This window comes from Culex pipiens, chromosome 1, assembly GCF_016801865.2.
Source record: "Culex pipiens pallens isolate TS chromosome 1, TS_CPP_V2, whole genome shotgun sequence".
NCBI classification, from domain to species: Eukaryota; Metazoa; Arthropoda; class Insecta; order Diptera; family Culicidae; genus Culex; species Culex pipiens.
Window position 1 is genome coordinate 5,336,830 of NC_068937.1, and position 19,958 is coordinate 5,356,787.

The window sequence follows — 19,958 nt, forward strand, 5'->3', positions numbered from 1 at the left end:
ATGATATTCAAAAAATTGAGCCTTAACCGCGACGAAGTGGCTTCCTTCGTGGCGGATATGACTCGTTACTATTGGTCCAGTCCTGCGCGGAACGAATCTACTAGCCCTTTTGGGGCGGGAAGGTCGTTCCAAGGAGGATTGGGACGGTTGGAAGATTCAAATTCTGCGATCCCCCCTTGAAGGGGGTCCGAATTTGAATCTTGACTTGTTTGACAGTTGACAGATTGTACTTACCGTTGCCGCTTGCAATCACCAACACCGCACAGTACTTACCCCTTTAAAAATGTCATCGACTTCAATATCACCTAATTCCACTAGTACTTACCTGAGATTTTTCAAAAAACTGATGAAAATCTGAGGGGGTACCTCGATTTCTACGTCCGTGATTGGGAACGTAACATTAATGGTTTGAAAAAAAGGTGGACGGCGAAAAGGGTCCAAATATTAATGTTGACCCTTGAGTTATTTGACAGTTGACAGATTGTACTTACCGCTTCCGCTTGCAATCGCCAACCACCTCACAGTACTTACCCCTTTTCAAATTTCACCCTTTATGCCAGAGGTACCTCAATGTTGACTTCCGTAATAGAGAAGGCCAGCTTAACAAATCACTTGTTAACACTTTTTCGCTAGTACTTACCTGAGATTTTTCAAAAATTCATGGAAACCCAAGGAGATACCTCGATGTCTACGTCCGTGATTGGGAAACGCAAAAATAAATCTACCCTTTTGGATGGAAAGGTCGTTCCAGTCAGGATTTGGTCGATTCAAATTCTGCAACCCCCTGCGGGGGGTCCGAATTTGAATCTTACCTGGATTGTTTGACAGATTGACAGTTGACAGATTGTACTTACCGATGCTGCTTGCAATTACCAACCACCTCACAGTACTTACCCCTTTCAAAATTTCACCCTTTATGCCAGGGGTACCTCGAAGTTGACGTCCGTAATAGAGAAGGCCAACTTCAACAAACACTTAATAACACTTTTCACTAGTACTTACCTGAGATTTTTCAAAAACTCATGAAAATCTAAGGAGGTACCTTGATGTCTACGTCCGTGATTGGGAAACGCAAAAATAAATCCACCCTTTTGGATGGAAAGGTCGTTTCAATCAGGATTTGGTCGATTCAAATTCTGCGACTCCCTTAAAGGGGAACCTTTGAATTGTTTGACAGATTGACAGTTGACAGATCATACTTACCGCTTCTGCGTAATCACCAACACCTCACAGTACTTACCCCTTTCAAAATTTCACCCTTTATGCCAGGGGTACCTCGATGTTGACGTCCGTAATAGAGAAAGCACCTCAACAATTTCACCTGTACTTACCTGATATTTTATCGAAAGCTTGTAGGAATCGCAAGGGGGTACCTCGATTCCTGCGTCCGTGATAGGGAACCTCAAAAAACGATAAAATCCACCAAATTCAAGCGAAATTCGTCAACTTCCAAGCCATTTAACCGCGTTGTCACAGGAAAGTTCTCTTTAAACTCAAAGACACTGCTCGCAGCACTTTTATCAGAACCGCTTCTTATCACACTACCAGAGCAACCGTTTCGGGGTGGGGTCTCCCCTGCCGACTTCCGATAACAAACTCGGGGCTAACAATTTCAATTGTGTGTCGTTTTGCGGTGCCTGTTATCTCTTTTAGGGAAAGAAAACCGAAAGTGGTGGCCGTCTTTTCTCCTTTCCCAGAAAAGAGGGGGGAAAATGAGGTGTTATTAATCGAACCATTCATTACGGATTGGGTGATTGCATGTTAAGCATGGGGGCTTCATTTATGTGGTGCGTGTGCTGTTTACAATAAAAGCGCCAGAGAGACTGAAATTATGATGTGCGTAGAGACGCTATTGAAAAGCTTCAGGGAGATTGCTGACTTGCAGGTTTGGTCGGGGCTCGAGATTCCAATCTCGACAGATATGTTTTAATAGAAAAGGAAACGGCTTCATTTGGTTGGAAGGGACCTCAGCTGACGAATGATCTGTGGCTTTTTTTTGGCATTTAGACAATTGTAACTATTTTAATTGGCTATTTTTTCCGGTCGGAATGATGTATCAATTTTGATTTAAAAAGTCATTCTTTGCTAAGTAACAGACCCAAATGACTTCCTTTGAAGCTTCCAGCCTCAATTTAGAGTTTGGAAACTTTTGTCGACATCAGCTGCGGAGCAGCTCCTCAAACTCGCTTATCGCCACGTCGCGAATGTAATCAGCTGTTTCACAACACTGTGCGCTACATTTTGCACTCCTCGTCTGTGCAAAAATTTCGACCGATTCCGGACGCTCCGCATTTCCGAGAAATGCTGTCACTTCTGGTCACTTTATCGGGTGTGTCTTTTCCGGCCAAGTTGCAACATTTTAGTGCAACTGCAACGGTTGATAACGATTTCTTTCCTGTCGCCAAACCCCGAAAAAAAAAGAGATAAGCCACGTGCGTGTTTTAAGTCAACACACGTTTTTGCACAAATCTACCAATACCGACGCGGTTCATGGCGCTCACACTCACACAATCGCGCCTATTTTCGGCAGATCGACCCCAGTCGGTTTACTTTATTGTTTAGCGCGATGTCTTTCCATCGTTTCGGTGACGACGGCGAGCACAGAGAATTGGGTCAATTTTTTAAATATCCCAACTCACACCAAACCAGCTCTCAACTCATTTTTTTTCGGGGGTGTAGTTGTCACAAGTACACCACAGATAACTCAAGAATTCCAAGTGGTGTGTGAGGTTGAAAGGAAACCGCCCGCGACATCTCGTCGGTTCCGTTTTTAAAACAAGACACTTTTTTCTCTCTCTGAGTGGTTGCGTGGCGATAGTGGCTCCTTATTTTAGAAGGAAAAAAAATGTGCGCGGTGCGACATGAAGTTCGTCGACCGATTACGCACCGGCTTGGCACGCACAGCTGATAGCCCCAGCCGCCAGCAAAGAGTGCGTTTGTGTTGGTTTATGTAAGTTGGTGACGTGTGACAGGTGTTGCTTGTCTAATCGGGTCGTCGCGGGGAAAACTATCGGTTTGATTTGACAGAAGCAAGTTGTTACAATCAAGCATTATAGTTGGAAAGATTAAAAATCAAAAACGTGGATTGGTTTGAAACTTAACCAAGTTTCATTTGACTGGTTTGACAGAACTTACTTACCACTTTTGTCAGCTCGAACATTACACAGTTCACTGCACTATTTTCACTTGTACTTACCCCAGAAATACACTTCTTAAACTCGTCTTTAATTATTGGAAGAGTATCTCGATTCTGACGTCCGTTTCAGAGAAGAGCATAGATTACACTTATCACTTAACTAGTTTTAATTGTACTTACCTGAGTTGTGAAATTTAGCGACGTTAAGAGACTCATAGAAGAGGTACCTTGATTCTGACGTCCGTGTTAGAGAAGTTAATGGAAAACTTAGATAGATTTAATCTCAATGACGTGGATTGGAATCTTAAACATTTTTGTAACTTGTTGACAATTTGACAGAACTTACTTACCATTTTTGCCACCAGATGTCAGCTCGAACATTAAACTGATCACTTCTGAAGTATCACTTGTACTTACCCGAGAAATATACTTCATCGACTCTTGTTGAATTATTGAAGGGGTACCTCGATTCTGACGTCCGTTTTAGAGAAGAGCATATAAAATACTGTAAAAAAATGCTTTTTTGACGTGGTTTGCTTCAAAAATTCAAGAAAATTTTGACTTGTTGACAGATTGACAGAGTCTACTTACCATTTTTGTCACCAGATGTCGTTTCGAACCTTACACTGATCACTTCACAAGTATCACTTAAACTTGCCTAAGTTGTAAAATTTCGCGTCGGAAAGTCACGTATCAAAGAGGTACCTCAATTCTGACGTCCGTGTTAGGCAAAGACATCGAACCAACTCGATGCTCGTGGCTTGCGTTACTTCATTTAGCTTAGACACAAACCCAAAATTGACTGCCCGGAACTAGGAACACTTGCATGCAAGTTAACGAAGGATGCAAAATGACATATTCAAACGCAAACAAAGCAGCATTTCGTGGCAATCAGAGTTCCAGAAAAAAAACTTTTGAAATAAGCTGATTTTTGTCAAAAATTCGTTTTCATAAGGTAGTATGAGCTAACTAGCGCATAATTTAATGAAATAAAATTAGTGCAACATGTTCATGGAATTTCAGTAGAATTTGAGATTCGCAGCCAGTTAACGTTTTTAATAATTCCAACTGTGATTATTGAACTGTTTAATAAGCGACTCAGAAATCAGTGCTGCAAAAACCCAATTCCAAATACAACAATTTCATAAAATATTGTTGAAAATTTGCTAATTTGCTGACTCAAGTAAATACATTTTTCTATTTCAAATTTTCCGTTGAGAAAATCATACAAAAAAGATGAGAGATGAACGAGAAGACTAAACATTAAAAAAAAAACAAGAATGTTATTTTTTTAGTATTGTAAGAAATTGTAGAATTTTATTAGAAATTACAGAAAAATAAGGAATTGAGAATTTCATCATTTTGAAATCCATCAAATTTAAGAAATTTGAGAAATTCAAGAAATTTAAGAAATTTAAGAAATTTAAGAAATTTAAGAAATTTAAGAAATTTAAGAAATTTAAGAAATTTAAAAAGTTTAAGAAATTTAAGAAATTTAGGAAATTTAAGAAATTTAAGAAATTTAAGAAATTTAAGAAATTTAAGAAATTTAAGAAATTAAGGTTATTAAAAGTATTAAGAAAATTAAAGAAATTAGAGATTTTTTTAAGAAATGAAAAAAAATAAGAAATAAAAGCAAAACTTGAAGAAATAAATAACATTTAATTTATTTTTTAGATTTTTGAAATTTTAGAAATCATAAAATTTTTAAAAAACATTGAAATTTTGAAAATCCTATAACATTTTAAATTTTTTTTTAATTTAGAAATGTTAAAATAAAAAAAATTGAAATTCAAGAAATTTCAGAAATTTTTGAATTTAAGAGCTTTAAGCAAAACTTTGGCAAGCAATCCGTCCAACGGTGCACGGAATCCTCCTGCAAAACAAACAAACAAAATCAGCTGTTTTGATTTTTGACAAGATCTGGTTTGACAGATTGAATTTGTTTGGTCAAGTTTTTTTTCCCATCCCGTACCAAGCGTTTCAAAGCGTTATTTAGGTTTGTGTCTAGGGTGTCGCTGTGGAAGCAAAACGCACTGGACGAGCATCGAGTTTCAATGCACTGACATCCCAAGTAACATTTTTTCCAAGAGTTCTACAAGAGCTCTTCAAGATAGCTACAGCATAGCAGTTTGGACCGCGGTAGGATAAAACTCTCTTCAAGTACTCTTCCAAACTCCTGAAGAAGTTTTGAAGAGAATTTTATCCTACCGCGGTCCAAACTGCTATGCTGTAGCTATCTTGAAGAGCTCTTGTAGAACTCCTGGAAAAAAAATTTACTTGGGATTTTAGCAAAGCATCGAAAGCCGCTTTCGAAGTTGCTCATCGAAAAATCCATGAAAATCCACCCTTAGAGAAGTGCAGAAAACAAAACATAGACAGATTCAATCTCAAGGACGTGGATTGGTTTGAATCTTGACTAAATTTCATTTGACTAGTAGACAGATTGACAGAGTTTACTTACCAGTTGCGCCACCAGATGTCACCTCGAACACTACACTAATCACTTCACTAGTTTCACTTGTACTTACCTGAGCTGGAACCGAATCGATTTTTAGTGAAGTACCCTGAGGTTACCTTGACTCTGACGTCCGTAGTTGGGAAATGCATTTTTTTCAATTTCCATCCAAATGAACTCGTCACTTTTTAAAGTGACATTATAAATAGATGTCGACCCTAACCTTTTGACTTACCTTGAATTCGAGACCACCTAGTAATTTCTGTCGGTATCTCAACGCTGAAGTCCTTACTTGAAGTCGCCAAGCTCAATCAACGCTATCGAGTTGCGATCGGTTTCGTTACAACGCGGCCCCAAATCAAATCCGATCCATTTCTGGCTGATTACAGCCGAAACCGGTATCCTTGGGATCGTTTCGAACGAGGAGAGATCCTAATCTCGCGTCCGTTGCGAATCCGAGCTGTACCCAGTAATTAGCATACGCGCGCGATCGTCTAGTCTAGTCGATGATCCTTACGATCGCGCGCTTAGGTGGAGGTGAAGAGTTGCCGAAAAGGTCACCTCTCCTCTACCTGAAACTTCAATCACGCGCGCGGACCATTTGTTTGAACCGACTTTGTTCGGATTTTAATAGATATTCGCGCGAAGAAGCGGGGTTTGGAGTTCGCGACGGGGGCCAATAATTCATAAGCTTGTTTTTACGTTTTCGACATTTGTTATAATTATGCGGCGCGTAAGGGGCCTTCGTTGGGCCCGCACGATCTCCTCCACCGTGGAATATTTTATGTTGTTTCTGTTGGCGCGATCGTTTTGCCAACAATATGTATCCACCACATATTTTGAGAGAGCCGCACAAAGCATATTGAATTGGGGTTTTTGCTTTGCGTAAGGTTTTTTTTTGCGCGCGACGAGGACTTCAAGCAGTCGAAATCGCGGGATCGATTAATATTGTGCGAAATGTTTCGGGGATCGGTTCGCGCGGGCACGTTTCGCGGAATTTGCCGCGGCAGACGAAGGTGTGTCCTCGTGGAGCAGGTAGAATTTGGTAGAATTGCGAATTTTTAAGGTTGGAAATGGCAAAAACACCTAAAAGTATGCTTTTTTTGTAAAGGAAGTAAAAATTTCAAAATCAAGTTTTAAATTCTCTCAGAAAACACGTCAAAACTGAGCTTTTTTGAACAGTGACTTCAAGAATTGACTTCATTATTTAGATACCTAAGATATTCCGACCTAAATCGTTTTCAAAAAACGCCTAAAAGTATTTTTTTTTGTAAAGGTAGTCAAAATTTCAAAATCAAGTTTCAACATCTCTGAAAAAACTCGTCAAAAATGAGTTTTTTTAACAGTGACTTAAAGAACGGACTTCATAATTTAGAAACTTAAGATATTCCGACCTTAATCGTTTTCAAAAAACGCCTAAAAGTATGCTTTTTTGTAAAAGCAGCCAAAATTTCAAAACTAAGCTTTTAAATTCTTTGAAAAAAAAACACGTCAAAACTGACCTTTTTTGAACAGTGACTTCAAGAACGGACTTCGTAATTTAGATACCTTAGAGATTCCAACCTAAATCGTTTTCAAAAAACGCCTAAAAGTATGCTTTTTTATAAAAGAAGTCAAAATATCAAAATCAATTTTCAAATTCTTTGAAAAAAAACACTCCAAAAATGAGCTTTTTTGAACAGTGACTTCTAGAACGGACTTCATTATATAGATACCTTAGAGATTCCGACATAAAATCGTTTTCAAAAAACGCCTAAGTTTGCTTTTTTGTAAAAGTAGTCAAAATTTCAAAATCAAGTTTTAAATTCTCTGAAAAAAAACACTCCAAAAATTTGCTTTTTGAACAGTGACTTCAAGAGCGGACTTCATTATTTAGATAACTAAGAATTTCCGACCTAAATCGTTTTCAGCAAACGCCTAAATGTATGTTTTTTTGTAAAAGCAGTCAAAATTTCAAAATCAAGTTTTAAATTCTCTGAAAAAACATGTCAAAAATGAGCTGATCTGAACAGTGACTTCAAGAACGGATTTCATTATTTAGATACCTAAGATATTCCGACCTAAATCGTTTTCAAAAAACGCCTAAAAGTATTTTTTTTTGTAAAGGTAGTCAAAATTTCAAAATCAAGTTTCAACATCTCTGAAAAAACTCGTCAAAAATGAGTTTTTTTTAACAGTGACTTAAAGAACGGACTTCATAATTTAGAAACTTAAGATATTCCGACCTTAATCGTTTTCAAAAAACGCCTAAAAGTATGCTTTTTTGTAAAAGCAGCCAAAATTTCAAAACTAAGCTTTTAAATTCTTTGAAAAAAAAAACACGTCAAAACTGACCTTTTTTGAACAGTGACTTCAAGAACGGACTTCGTAATTTAGATACCTTAGAGATTCCAACCTAAATCGTTTTCAAAAAACGCCTAAAAGTATGCTTTTTTATAAAAGAAGTCAAAATATCAAAATCAATTTTCAAATTCTTTGAAAAAAAACACTCCAAAAATGAGCTTTTTTGAACAGTGACTTCTAGAACGGACTTCATTATATAGATACCTTAGAGATTCCGACATAAAATCGTTTTCAAAAAACGCCTAAGTTTGCTTTTTTGTAAAAGTAGTCAAAATTTCAAAATCAAGTTTTAAATTCTCTGAAAAAAAACACTCCAAAAATTTGCTTTTTGAACAGTGACTTCAAGAGCGGACTTCATTATTTAGATAACTAAGAATTTCCGACCTAAATCGTTTTCAGCAAACGCCTAAATGTATGTTTTTTTGTAAAAGCAGTCAAAATTTCAAAATCAAGTTTTAAATTCTCTGAAAAAACATGTCAAAAATGAGCTGATCTGAACAGTGACTTCAAGAACGGACTTCATTATTTAGATACCTAAGATATTCCGACCTAAATCGTTTTCAAAAAACGCCTAAAAGTATGCTTTTTTGTAAAAGTAGTCAAAATTTCAAAACTAAGTTTTTAAATTCTTTAAAAAAAAAACACGTCAAAACTGACCTTTTTTGAACAGTGACTTCAAGAACGGACTTCATAATTTAGATACCTTAGATATTGTGAGCAAGAAATTGTTTCGGATCCCAATGATTTAGTTAGGTTTGACTTGAAGAAAAAACGCCGGAAAGTATGCAGGTGATTTAAAGGAATCTAAATGGCTTTTTTAAATATCCTAAAGGTATGCAAATACCAAATTTTGTGTCTAATTGCCTAACAAAATGTTAACTGGGATAGTTCGATAAAGAAGTGACTTTTTCTAACAGTAGTTTCAAGTTCGGACTTCATAATAAAGGTTTCTGAAAATGATCCTAAAATGACAAACACGCCTGTGTGTATGCATTTTCAAAACTAATCAACACTTTCAAGTCCTTTTGAGTTATGAAATTGTCAATCTTGTGCTCGATTAAATGAAACTAATTCTGTTTTGAACAGTGATTCCAAGTACGGACTTTAGAATTTGGGGACTTAAATAATTCTGACCTTGAAATATCATCTGATAGAAATGATGTTTATTATGGGTTCGATCAGGCAAAAAAGTCTGTAAGTATGCGATTTTCAAAACTAGACAAAATGTCACTTGGAAGTCCCCTTAAGGTATGCAATTACCAATCTTGAGTTCAATTTAGTCCAAAAAACTGATATCTAGAATGATTGGATGAAAATAATTCTCTTTGGAACGATGATTTCAAGTATGGACTTCATTATTTAAGGACTTCTGAACAAAATTACAATTTTATTTGGTTTTATCTTGCAAAAACTCCTTAAAGTATGTAATCTTAAAAACAATTAAAAAAGACACTTTAAAGACCACTTAAGGTATGCAATTACCAATCTTGTATAAAATTCACTAAAAAAACTGATAACTGGACTGATTGGATGAAAATAATTCTCTTTTGATAGTGATTTCAAGTACGGACTTCAGAATTTAGGGACTTAAGAAATTCCGTCCTTGAAAAGCTTCTGATAGAAATGATGTTTCTAATGGGTTCGCTCAAGCAAAAATGTCTGAAAGTATGCAATTTTCAACACTTGCCAAAATGTCACTTGGATCTCCTCTTAAGGTATGCAATTACCAATCTTGTATTCAATTCAGTAAAAAAAAACTGATATCTGGAATGATTGGATGAAAATAATTCTATTTTGAACAGTGAATTCTAGTACGGACTTCATAATTTAGGGACATTAGAAATTCCACTTTGAATTCTGACTAAAACGACTTTTTAATAGTTTTGATCTAACAAAAACGTCTGATAGTATGCAATCTTCAAAATTAGTCTAACAGACAGTCCTCTTAAGGTATGCAATTGCCATTATTGTGTTCAATTCTCTCAACTAACTGATAATTGGAATGATTAGATAAAAATAATTCTCCTTTGAATAGTGATTTAAAGTACGGACTTCAGAATTTAGGGACTTAAGAAATTCCGTCCTTGAAAAAGCTTCTAATGGGTTCGATCAAGCAAAAGTGACTGAACATATGCAATTTTCAAAACTAGTCAAAATATCACTTGGAAGTCCCCTTAAGGTATGCAATTACCAATCTTGTGATTGTTTTTAAAGTGATTTCATGTAAGGATTTCAGAATTTAAAGTCTTTCAAAATTCTGGCCTTGAATTTTGAATTCTCTCAAAAACTAATTTAAGTGGGATAATTTGATGAAACTGATTCTTTTTTAGATAGTGATTTCAAGTACGGACTTCAGAATTTAGGGACTTAAGAAATTCTAGCCTTGAAATCTAGCAAAAACCAGTCAAAATGTCATTTTTAAATAGCCTTAAGGTATGCAATTACCAATATTGTGTTAAATTATCTCAAAAAATAATTTAACTGAAATAGTTGGATGAAACTGATTCTCTTTTGTATAGTAATTTCAAGTACGGACTTCAGAATTTAGGGATCTGAACAATCTGACAAAAAACGCCTGAAAGTATGCAAAAGCAGTCAAAATGTCACTAGCAAAAACCAGTCAAAATGTCATTTTTAAATCGCCTTAAGGTATGCAATTACCAATATTGTGTTCAATTCTCTCAAAAAATAATTTAACTTGGATAATTTGATGAAACTGATTCTCTTTTGGATAGGGACTTTAGAAATTCTGGCCTTTAAATCTGGCAAAAAACCAGTCAAAATTTAATTTTTAAATAGCCTTAAGGTATGCAATTACCAATATTGTGTTAAATTATCTCAAAAAATAATTTAACTGAAATAGTTGGATGAATCTGATTCTCTTTTGAATAGTAATTTCAAGTACGGACTTCAGAATTTAGGGATTTTAAAAATCTGACAAAAAACGCCTGAAAGTATGCAAAACCAGTCAAAATGTCACTTTCAATTCGCTTTTAGGTATGCAATTACCAATTCAACTCAGAAAACTACTCAGAAGCTGTTAACTGGGATAGTCGGAAGAAAATAATTTTCTTTTGAACAGTGATTTCAAGTACGGACTTCAGAATTGAAGTACCTTAGGCATTTCAACCTCGTTCTTGATGGATTGTGTCTAAGGTAAGTGCACTACCATTGATGGCGTCTCATGGATTTCGTAAAACTGGTAAGTAAATGCTGTCAGTGCTGTCAAATCCGTCAAATCCACTATTAGAATTCTTAAACGAAACAAAATCGTCTATTTTAATCGAAATTTTCAAACCTTTTCAAAATTCCTCACTCCAGACGACACCACCACAGAAAGCAACAGCTGTTATCACACCTCACTGCGCCAAAGTGGCAAATATTATCGCGAATGACCTCGTTTTTGCAGCAGAACCCATCCCCGACAATGTTGTACCAGGGGTCTTCTTCTTGCTTGCAAGATCAGGTTGCATTCGCTGCCGTCGTTATCAGCTCGTGCTGTGACACCAGTTCCTGTTTAGGTGTGCGCTGTTTAGAAGTGTGGCGCCGATGACCTGCGTCACCCAAGGATTGCAACTGTGCAAACGCTACAATGTTGCGAGCGCTACAATTTAGCTTAGCTAAAATAAGCGCAAATAGGTATAATAAATTAATCTTGCTTTAAAAAAAATTGCTTCTCAAATACGGACGTCAGAATCGAGGTACCTCTAAGAAATTCTCAAATTCTTCGAGTCAGGTAAGTAAAAATGAAATTAGTAAAGTGGTGTCAAGTGTGATTTAAGCTGTAAAATGGTGCTGGAAATATTTTAGTAAGTATATGCTGTCACTCTGTCAATGCTGTCAATAACTTAAGATAATAATTTTGATCATTTAGATAATTTCTGTTAGGTTTGTTGAAAACTTTCGATTTGTTTTGTTAAAAAAAATCTTTTTTTTAGCTGATTAAATTCGATAAACAATTATTACTTTGGATTGGAAGTTCTACAAAAAACCTTTTCTTTCTCTCATTTTCAGCGATGGGAGCTGCTCGTGCTGAGCCGGCTCAAGTGGGACGTTTCGACCGTGACGCCACTGGACTTCCTGGAGCTGCTCCTGTGCCGGCTGCCGATCGAGAACAAAAAGTGCCACGACATCAGCATAGAGAAAGTGAGGAAGCACGCGCAGGCGTTCATCTCGTTAGCGGCGCGGGGTGAGTTTCAATTTTTTTTAACCTTTGAAAAAAATCAATTAATAATGTTGCGTCGACTTTTTCAACAAGACAGATAATTTTTAGCGTCTGAATCAGACGTTTAAATTTAAAACTGGTCAATATTTATTTCTCAAAGCAAAATTTTTATTTTAAAAAATGTTTAACAAAAAAGCTAAACAAGCTAATCTAACCTCAAACCCTCTTTCTCCACCATCCACTCTAACCCGCATAAATCCGCGCCGTTGCACCATCATCATCGTCTGCTTCATCGCCGAAGGACCCCTCGGAGGGGGGCGAGGGGTGCGACATGCTTAAATTTTATTATTACGCAAAACCGAATGCGCGAAACATAAAAGAAACGACGCGACCCCGTCCTCACTTTCTTCGTCGCCTCAGTCCCCTTCATCGACTCTTTAGGCTGAGCTTGGCAGGCGGCCAGTTTATGAGCATAAATATTTGAGCATATTTGCGCTTCTTGCTCTTCTTCGCGCCTCGACGACGACGACGCTTTTTTTGAAGAAGGGGTTGGGGAGTGAAAGAGATGGAGCTATTGAGGGTTTTGTGAATGAAATCTATCAGCTGACGGAATAGGCTCAAATTTCTTGGCAAATTTCGAGGAATTTTTTGCGTCTAGTTAAAATGTGAGTCATCTGAATTAGTTCTAGTATTGAGTTTCTGTTCTGATTTTTAAACAAGTTCGAGATTGAAATTGAGCTAGCCTAACAAATCTTATAAACTATTGACATTGACAGATTTGACAGTTGACATCTCACCACTAACCTTAAACTAACATGTACTTACCCCTAAATAAGCTGCTTCCACAATAAAATTGGTACTTACCTTGCTCCAGAATTTCAAATTTGCTCCTCGACCTACCAGAGGTACCTCAATGTTGACGTCCGTACTAGAGAAGCCGATAGCTAATAAGTCACAAAATCTTCGCGGAGCTCATTTCCGCTGAAACAGGCTAGACGAGTTTCGTCGTGATTGTTTTGTCTAGTCGTGGCCTTGAAAAAGTTCGTTCAGCGCTGGGTAGGATCCGTGGACGGAATTTAGACGAATTAATTTCCTGTGGGAGCGAGATTTAGTGGCGGGTCGTGCGATAGGTGGCAACTATTTCGCTGGAATTTATCGCAGTGGAATAGTTTTTGAGATTAGATTGATTGTTTTGTCTATTGGGATGCGCTTGGCAACAAGTTTGTGGTATAACTTCAGGGGTAAGCGTGTTTTCTCAATAGATGTCGCTCGTAAATATTTTCGAATCGTTTAGGCGCTTAGCAATAATGTTATAGTATAACTTCAGGCGTAAAAATATTTCACCAATAGATGTCGCTAACATTATCAAGATGCTTCGTTGCAGTTTTCTTCAAAATCATATCCCTAACAATCAGAACGAACTTGAAGATAAAGACCTCCCAACTTAATTAACGAAAACGATCGAATCGCAAAACTCGATCGCGATCGGTGGTCCTGTCCGCGCAGCGGACCCCAAAAATAAAAACTAATGACCGCTTCCTTTCGGCAGGGATCCAACCAGGGTTCATCGACTCAAGTCGACGTTTTTTTTGTGTTGCTCCTGTCAAACTGTGTCACCAAATAAATTCGTCAAAATTCGTTCACCTTTTCCCACCGTCAAGGTCATTTCGCAAGCAAAAAACGTGTTGATAAAGTTTGGAATTTCTGCAATTTGATCCTTTTTTTTCGAGTTTGAAAAAAAATTGCATCGGAATTTGCGCGGTAAGTCCGTTGCTCGCCGAAGAGGTGATCAAATATCCCGAAAGGACACAAGAAGCTGGTGGTCAGGGCGGCCAAATCAGTCACTCTTCTTTCAGTGGGTTGCGGTTTTTTTGTGTTTTGCAGAAAAAAAATGAGAGACAATCTTACCCCGTTCAATGAGATCGGAGATCAGATATTGTGAATGAATGGTGGTGAAGAGATGAAAAGGATTCGTTTTGCATTCTTTCTTTTTCGCGAACAATGAGATCAGAGTGAGGGAAATTGAGCTGCTTTTTGCTGGTTGAAATTTGAATTCAGCAAGAAAGTTGCCACCAGCTAAAATTTGACGTCCGTTTTAGAAAAAAATCAGAAAAGCTTAAAAAATTCAAATTCATAAAAAATCAAAAACTCAACCGCTAACGAGCCCCCCCCAATTTATGCCCGGCAATTCAGTTTTATCTAACGATGCAGGAGCTCTTTTGCCCAAATTCGGTTGCATCGTCGTCAACCGCGTGCGCAAAAAAAAGGTGACCAGCCAACTTGAATAATGTTTATTTTTACGATAATTACCGCGGGGAGCGGCGACTTGTAATCCAAAGGCGCTGTCATTCATTAAAAGTTATTTCGATCCGAATTAGAATGGAGCAATCGGAGGAGGGGGCAACAAAAAGCTGCTAAAAAAGCTTGAATTTGTGGGTGTCACTGGCCTGCTCTAAAAAGAACTTAACTGGTGTGAATTTGATGTATGCTATTTTTATGACAACTAAACTTAAACTACTTAATTTCTATTGACATTGACTGATTGACAGACTAACTTAAATCTAATTGTACTTACACTTATTTTTGAAATCTTTCATCAGCTACAATTGTACTTACCTTCTCAATAATATCACTTTGAAAAGTGTAAAACCAGCAGGTACCTCGATGTTGAAGTCCGTGATTGAGAAATGGCCAACTTCTTTGATTTTTCTGAAATGTATTCAGTACTTACTTCTTGAAACAAAATCTCTCAAATTTAGGTTCTGTTAAGGTGCACACTCCTAGGAGCTACCTCGATGTTGAAGGCCGTGCTAGGGAAGCGATCTAAATTTTGTTGATTTTCACTGGAAAAAATGTTCTGGTTAAAATGCCTTCAAACTGAGATGTTCACATAAAATTGAACGTTATGATTGGCAATAATATTGAAAAATTGAACGTGACCCCAGTGTATTAACCTTAAATCGTCTCACTTTGACAGTTGACAGAACTTACTTACCAGAATTCAGCAAATCACTTTTTTCACCATTTAACACTCTTTCACCACTTACCTTGTCATGGAATCCAATCACTTCACTTTCACTTCGACTTTTTCGTTAAGCTTCAGGAGGTACCTTGATGTTGAAGTCCGCGTTTGGGAAACTCTCCACTACTTTTGATCACAACCACTCAAATTTTACCTCAACTTTGGCAGAACCCTCTAGGAGGTACCTCAATGCTGACGTCCGTGATCGGGAAACGATTTCTGGTTTAAAGTATCTTCAAACTGAGTTAAGATGATTTCTTCATAAAATTGAACGTTGATGTTAGCAATAATACTAAAACAATTGTCGTGACCCTAGTGTATGAACCTTAAACTTTGACAGTTGACAGAACATTCTTACCAGATTACAGCATATCACTTTTTTCTAGGGAAGCGATCTAAATTTTGTTGGTTTTCGCTGAAAAACTTCAAACTGAGATGTTCACATAAAATTGAACGTTAAGGTTGGCAATAATATTGAAAAATTAAACATGACCCCAGTGTATGAACCTTAAATCGTCTTACTTTGACAGGTGACAGTTGACAGAACCTACTTACCAGTTTACAGCAAACCACTCACTTTCACTTACCTTGTCATGGAATCCAATCACTTCACCTCAACTTATTCGTTGAGCTTCAGGGGGTACCTCGATGTTGAAGTCCGTGATTGGGAACCGGTCTCCGATCTTTCCTCATTATGAATGAATTTTTCGACTCTATTTAAAGCCTTATGTTTATTTATGTTCGGGCCCTTGAAATAGTTTGCCGACCACGCTGCAGCCTTTTAAATCACAGAATCGATCTGCGCCCTAGAACGTCAAGTCCTTAGCAGAACCGGTACGGTACCGAGTCCCCTTGTAGGGCGTTTTGGGACCAAGGTCACGCCACAATTAAACACACATTAATAATGCACCAATGGGGGAAACATATCTTCACGACTCTCGAGTCTGGCGTCGAAGACGACGAGAAAGGTTACCCGTCTTATCACAAAAAAAACAAGGGTCGACCACGTAATTTATGTACTGTACCGATTCGCGCTAAATGACTGACGCTGATGCATTGGAATTACAAATCAGAACAAGCGTCGAGGACGTGATTGTTTGTCGCAGGGCAGACAGAATGTCTGCGTCACCCTGAAGATCGCGGGAACTCTCGGTGCCAATTAATAAATGAACAGGGCCATTAATTTATTATACTCCCCGAGCAAGTGTTTAATTTCAGTTTAAATTGAATGTAATGCAACTTGTTAATGAGATTATTTACTTCTTGTTGCGATCGCGACTTGAAGGAAGACGAAGGGGAAAGAAAAATGCGAAAAACAATCGAGCGGAGCAAGTGGCCCGGAGGCCACGTATCATAGGACAGAAGAGTTGGAAGAGCAAAAAAGAGGGGGACATAATTATGTCTCTCTGATTTGCGATAAGAGGTAGTTGCAGTGGGTTAAGTGGAGGGAGCAAATATGTTGGTGGGATTAACAAATTGGTGGTGACATGTTAATCGGTGCCACTTTGCTGGTGAGCAAGCGATTAATAAGTCAGGAAAGAGAATAGTAAAAGTAAGAAAAAAAGAAGCTTAAAGACTATTGACAGATTGACTTTGACAGAGACTGATCTTAACCTACTTGTACTTACCATTTCATCTGCTAAGCTGCTCACTACACTACTTACCTTTAACAACACTACTTACCCCTTTTTTCTCATCCACTTCACTGTTGCTCTAGAGGGTACCTCAATGTTGAAGTCCGTGTTAGGGAACACCATCAAATTTACTCACCTGAACTTACGAACCAAACTTGTCTAGTTGGTTAGGTACCTCGATGTTGACGTCCGTGTTAGGGAAATCACACAATTTCTTCCTCCACGCAAATAACAACAGGTGATCTCAACCGACTTCCGGCTAGAACATTCCAAGCAAAACGCCGCTCACCGTGAATCAGCTCTCATCTCTATTCGCCCTGTCGGTAACCTTCCCGGCTAATCTCGCGCGCCCAAGATGAAAGGCGCGCTCCGGAAACGCTCAAACAATACACATTAAACACATTGTATTGATTTTAATTATTTTGTTGTGTTTACTTAATTTAGCAATATTAGCTCTGGCGCGTTTTCCCACACGCAGCGTGCGGACAAAATAAGTCGTTTCGCGGCGTCGCCTCTCTCTTGGCAGAAGAAGAAAAATATTAAACAATATTTGTTTACCAAACGTCACACGCGCAGCCATGGTAACGGAGCCTGTCAAGAGAGAGAGCGAGATCGCCTCTTTATCTCGCACAGGATGCGCGCGACCAAGTCAGCTTGTTTGTCCAACCGCTTGGGACCTTGAAATTGGCAAAGGGTGTCAATGAACCCACAGCTGAGCGAGTGTCCGTTTGTCTGTGGTCCTTGGACCACCAAGGCGCGCGCGCCTCATTGTTGGTGGAAGCTGGCCGCGAGCAATAACAAAGCCCAAGTAACTTAATCTCGTTTGATTAATAATCGTCAAATTTGTCACGAATTGAGGGATGGACAGACGGCGCTGTTGTGTAAACAGTGTGATTTGTTTGGTTACTTTGGGCTTGTTGCGGACGCGCGCTTGGAAAGTGCTTGCGCGGGCATTTTGCGTGGCCACGGAGTCGGCACAGACTCCGCTGGAGTGCCACGTTGACATTGACAGAGTTGGCAGGACCTTAAGCTACTTGTACTTACCGTTGGAATTACGAAGCGGGAACCACTTTAACTTCATCCTAAAGAGCTAGCAACAATATTGAAAAATTGGGCGTGACCCTAGTGTATGAACCTTAAATCTTCTAATTTTGACATTTGACAGTTGACAGAACGTACTTACCAGATTACAGCAAATCACTTTTTTCACCATTTCACACACACTTTCACCACTTACCTTGTCATGGAATCCAATCACTTCATTTTCACTTCGACTTATTCGACTAACTACTGGAGGTACCTTGATGTTGACGTCCGTGATTGGGAAACCGTTTTTCATAGGTAGGCGATTTCTACATAAAATTTAAATTTAAGGTTGGCAATAATATTAAAAAATTGGACATGACCCGAGTATATGAACCTTAAATCTTCTAACTTTGACAGTTGACAGTTGACAGAACTTACTTACCAGAATTCGGCAAATCACTTTTTTTTCACCATTTAACACTCTTTCACCACTTACCTTGTCATGGAATCCAATCACTTCACTTTCACTTCGACTTTTTCGTTTAGCTTCAGGGGGTACCTTGATGTTGAAGTCCGTGTTCGGGAAACTCTCCACTACTTTCGATCACAATCACTCAAATTTCACTTCAACTTTGGCAGAACCCTCTAGGAGGTACCTCAATGTTGACGTCCGTGATCGGGAAACGCGCACCCAACCGATTCCAACTAATCCTGATGAATTGCACGCTCAACCTGTTATTGTTATGCAAAGCAAACCCGGACCTGTTTGTCATTCGTCACTTTCGCGACCTCCTCCTCTGTATAGTGGGGGAGGTATTGCGTGGAATTCCACGTTCGACTTACAGATCTCGCATCAGCTTACCTCGGGCGGGCGGAGCAGATTATGGTTTCCTGTCACCCTTATCAGCCTGCTTCGATCAGATTGATATTCCTGCCTTGGCCGATTGGGTTATAAGTTATTGCAATTGCGCCGCTCATAACCGCGTTGCAACCACACAATTTTGACAGCGCACACTTTGGTTCGCAAATTTATGGCTAATTTTCTGGTGCACAGCAGGCGAATACCAAAACCAGACGCCGCAGATCATTTAAATATAGATGGTACATTGTGCGGGCACTCTTTTTTTTCTCTGTTTAAGGGTAATCTGATTCCTTGAAGAAGAAAAGAGAGAAAAAAAACCCGCCACATCAATTGCCAATTATGAACTGTCAATTTGGTTTTTGTTTATTCAGCCGGCGAAGCCGGCAACATTGTATGCGGCAACCATCGTTGCTTGCAACAATGTTGCCCGCGCTCAAACTAATTACACCAGGACATTAGCCTTCAGCGAAGGCCTCCGGAATGCCATTTTCGCCAAAAAGCATCGCGGAAACATTGTGTCCTTCTCCGATAAGATATAGTGGCCGCCATCTTTTCCGCGAAGAAAGCCCCCCGTCATAATTGTTTTAAGCTGCCGTTAGACCGGTCCTTGCACTTCCAAAATCTGTGAACGCACAAGAAAAAAAAAAGGGCAACCTTCTCAACATTGGGCAATAAATTTTAAATTCAATGAATGAAGCCGAGCGCGCGTGAGCGCGAGGAGTGTGGAAAGAAGGGGTTCATTCTCAAATTTGGAGCTGAAGAGAAGCAACTCCGGGGCAGGAATGTCGGACACTTTTCTCACACACCCAGGACCCCGGCTGTCATCGGACACAGGACAAGTCGTGGCTGGGATATGTGACCGGTTTTTAATTTACTTCGCGTCCTCTTTTGATTTTCGGGCGAGCGGGATGCAATTGCGAGGGGGGGGGGTCAGACCGTGAAAGATTGGAGTGAACACGGTCGGTGGAATTTGCTCGGTCCAGATCCTTTAAAGGGAGCTGCGAGTGGTTTTAGGGGACAGCTGGATTTTGGACTTTGAGTAACGGTGACATTGGGCCTAATATTGAACTCACCTAACAATTGACAGAATGCACTGAAGTGAAGGAAAAAACTTTGAAAAAATTGGGCATGACCCTAGTGCATGAACCCTAAATCTTCAAACATTGACAGATGACAGTTGACAGAACGTACTTACCAATTCGGAGCAAATCACATTTTTTCACACACTTTCACCACTTACCTTGTCTTTGAATCCAATCACTTCACTTCACTTCAACTTTTTCGTTTGGCTTTAGGAGGTACCTTAAAGTTG

General features: G+C 38.7%; 1 protein-coding gene across 1 annotated transcript in view; it reads left to right on the forward strand.

Annotated features, from left to right (window-relative positions):
* Positions 1-19,958, forward strand: part of LOC120421074 (G1/S-specific cyclin-D2) — an 83,465-nt gene that overhangs the window by 34,887 nt on the left and 28,620 nt on the right. Inside the window, exon 2 of the mRNA XM_052706761.1 lies at positions 11,952-12,126. Within this exon, the coding sequence (XP_052562721.1) occupies positions 11,952-12,126 (175 nt within the window). The remainder of the gene's footprint in view (positions 1-11,951; positions 12,127-19,958) is intronic.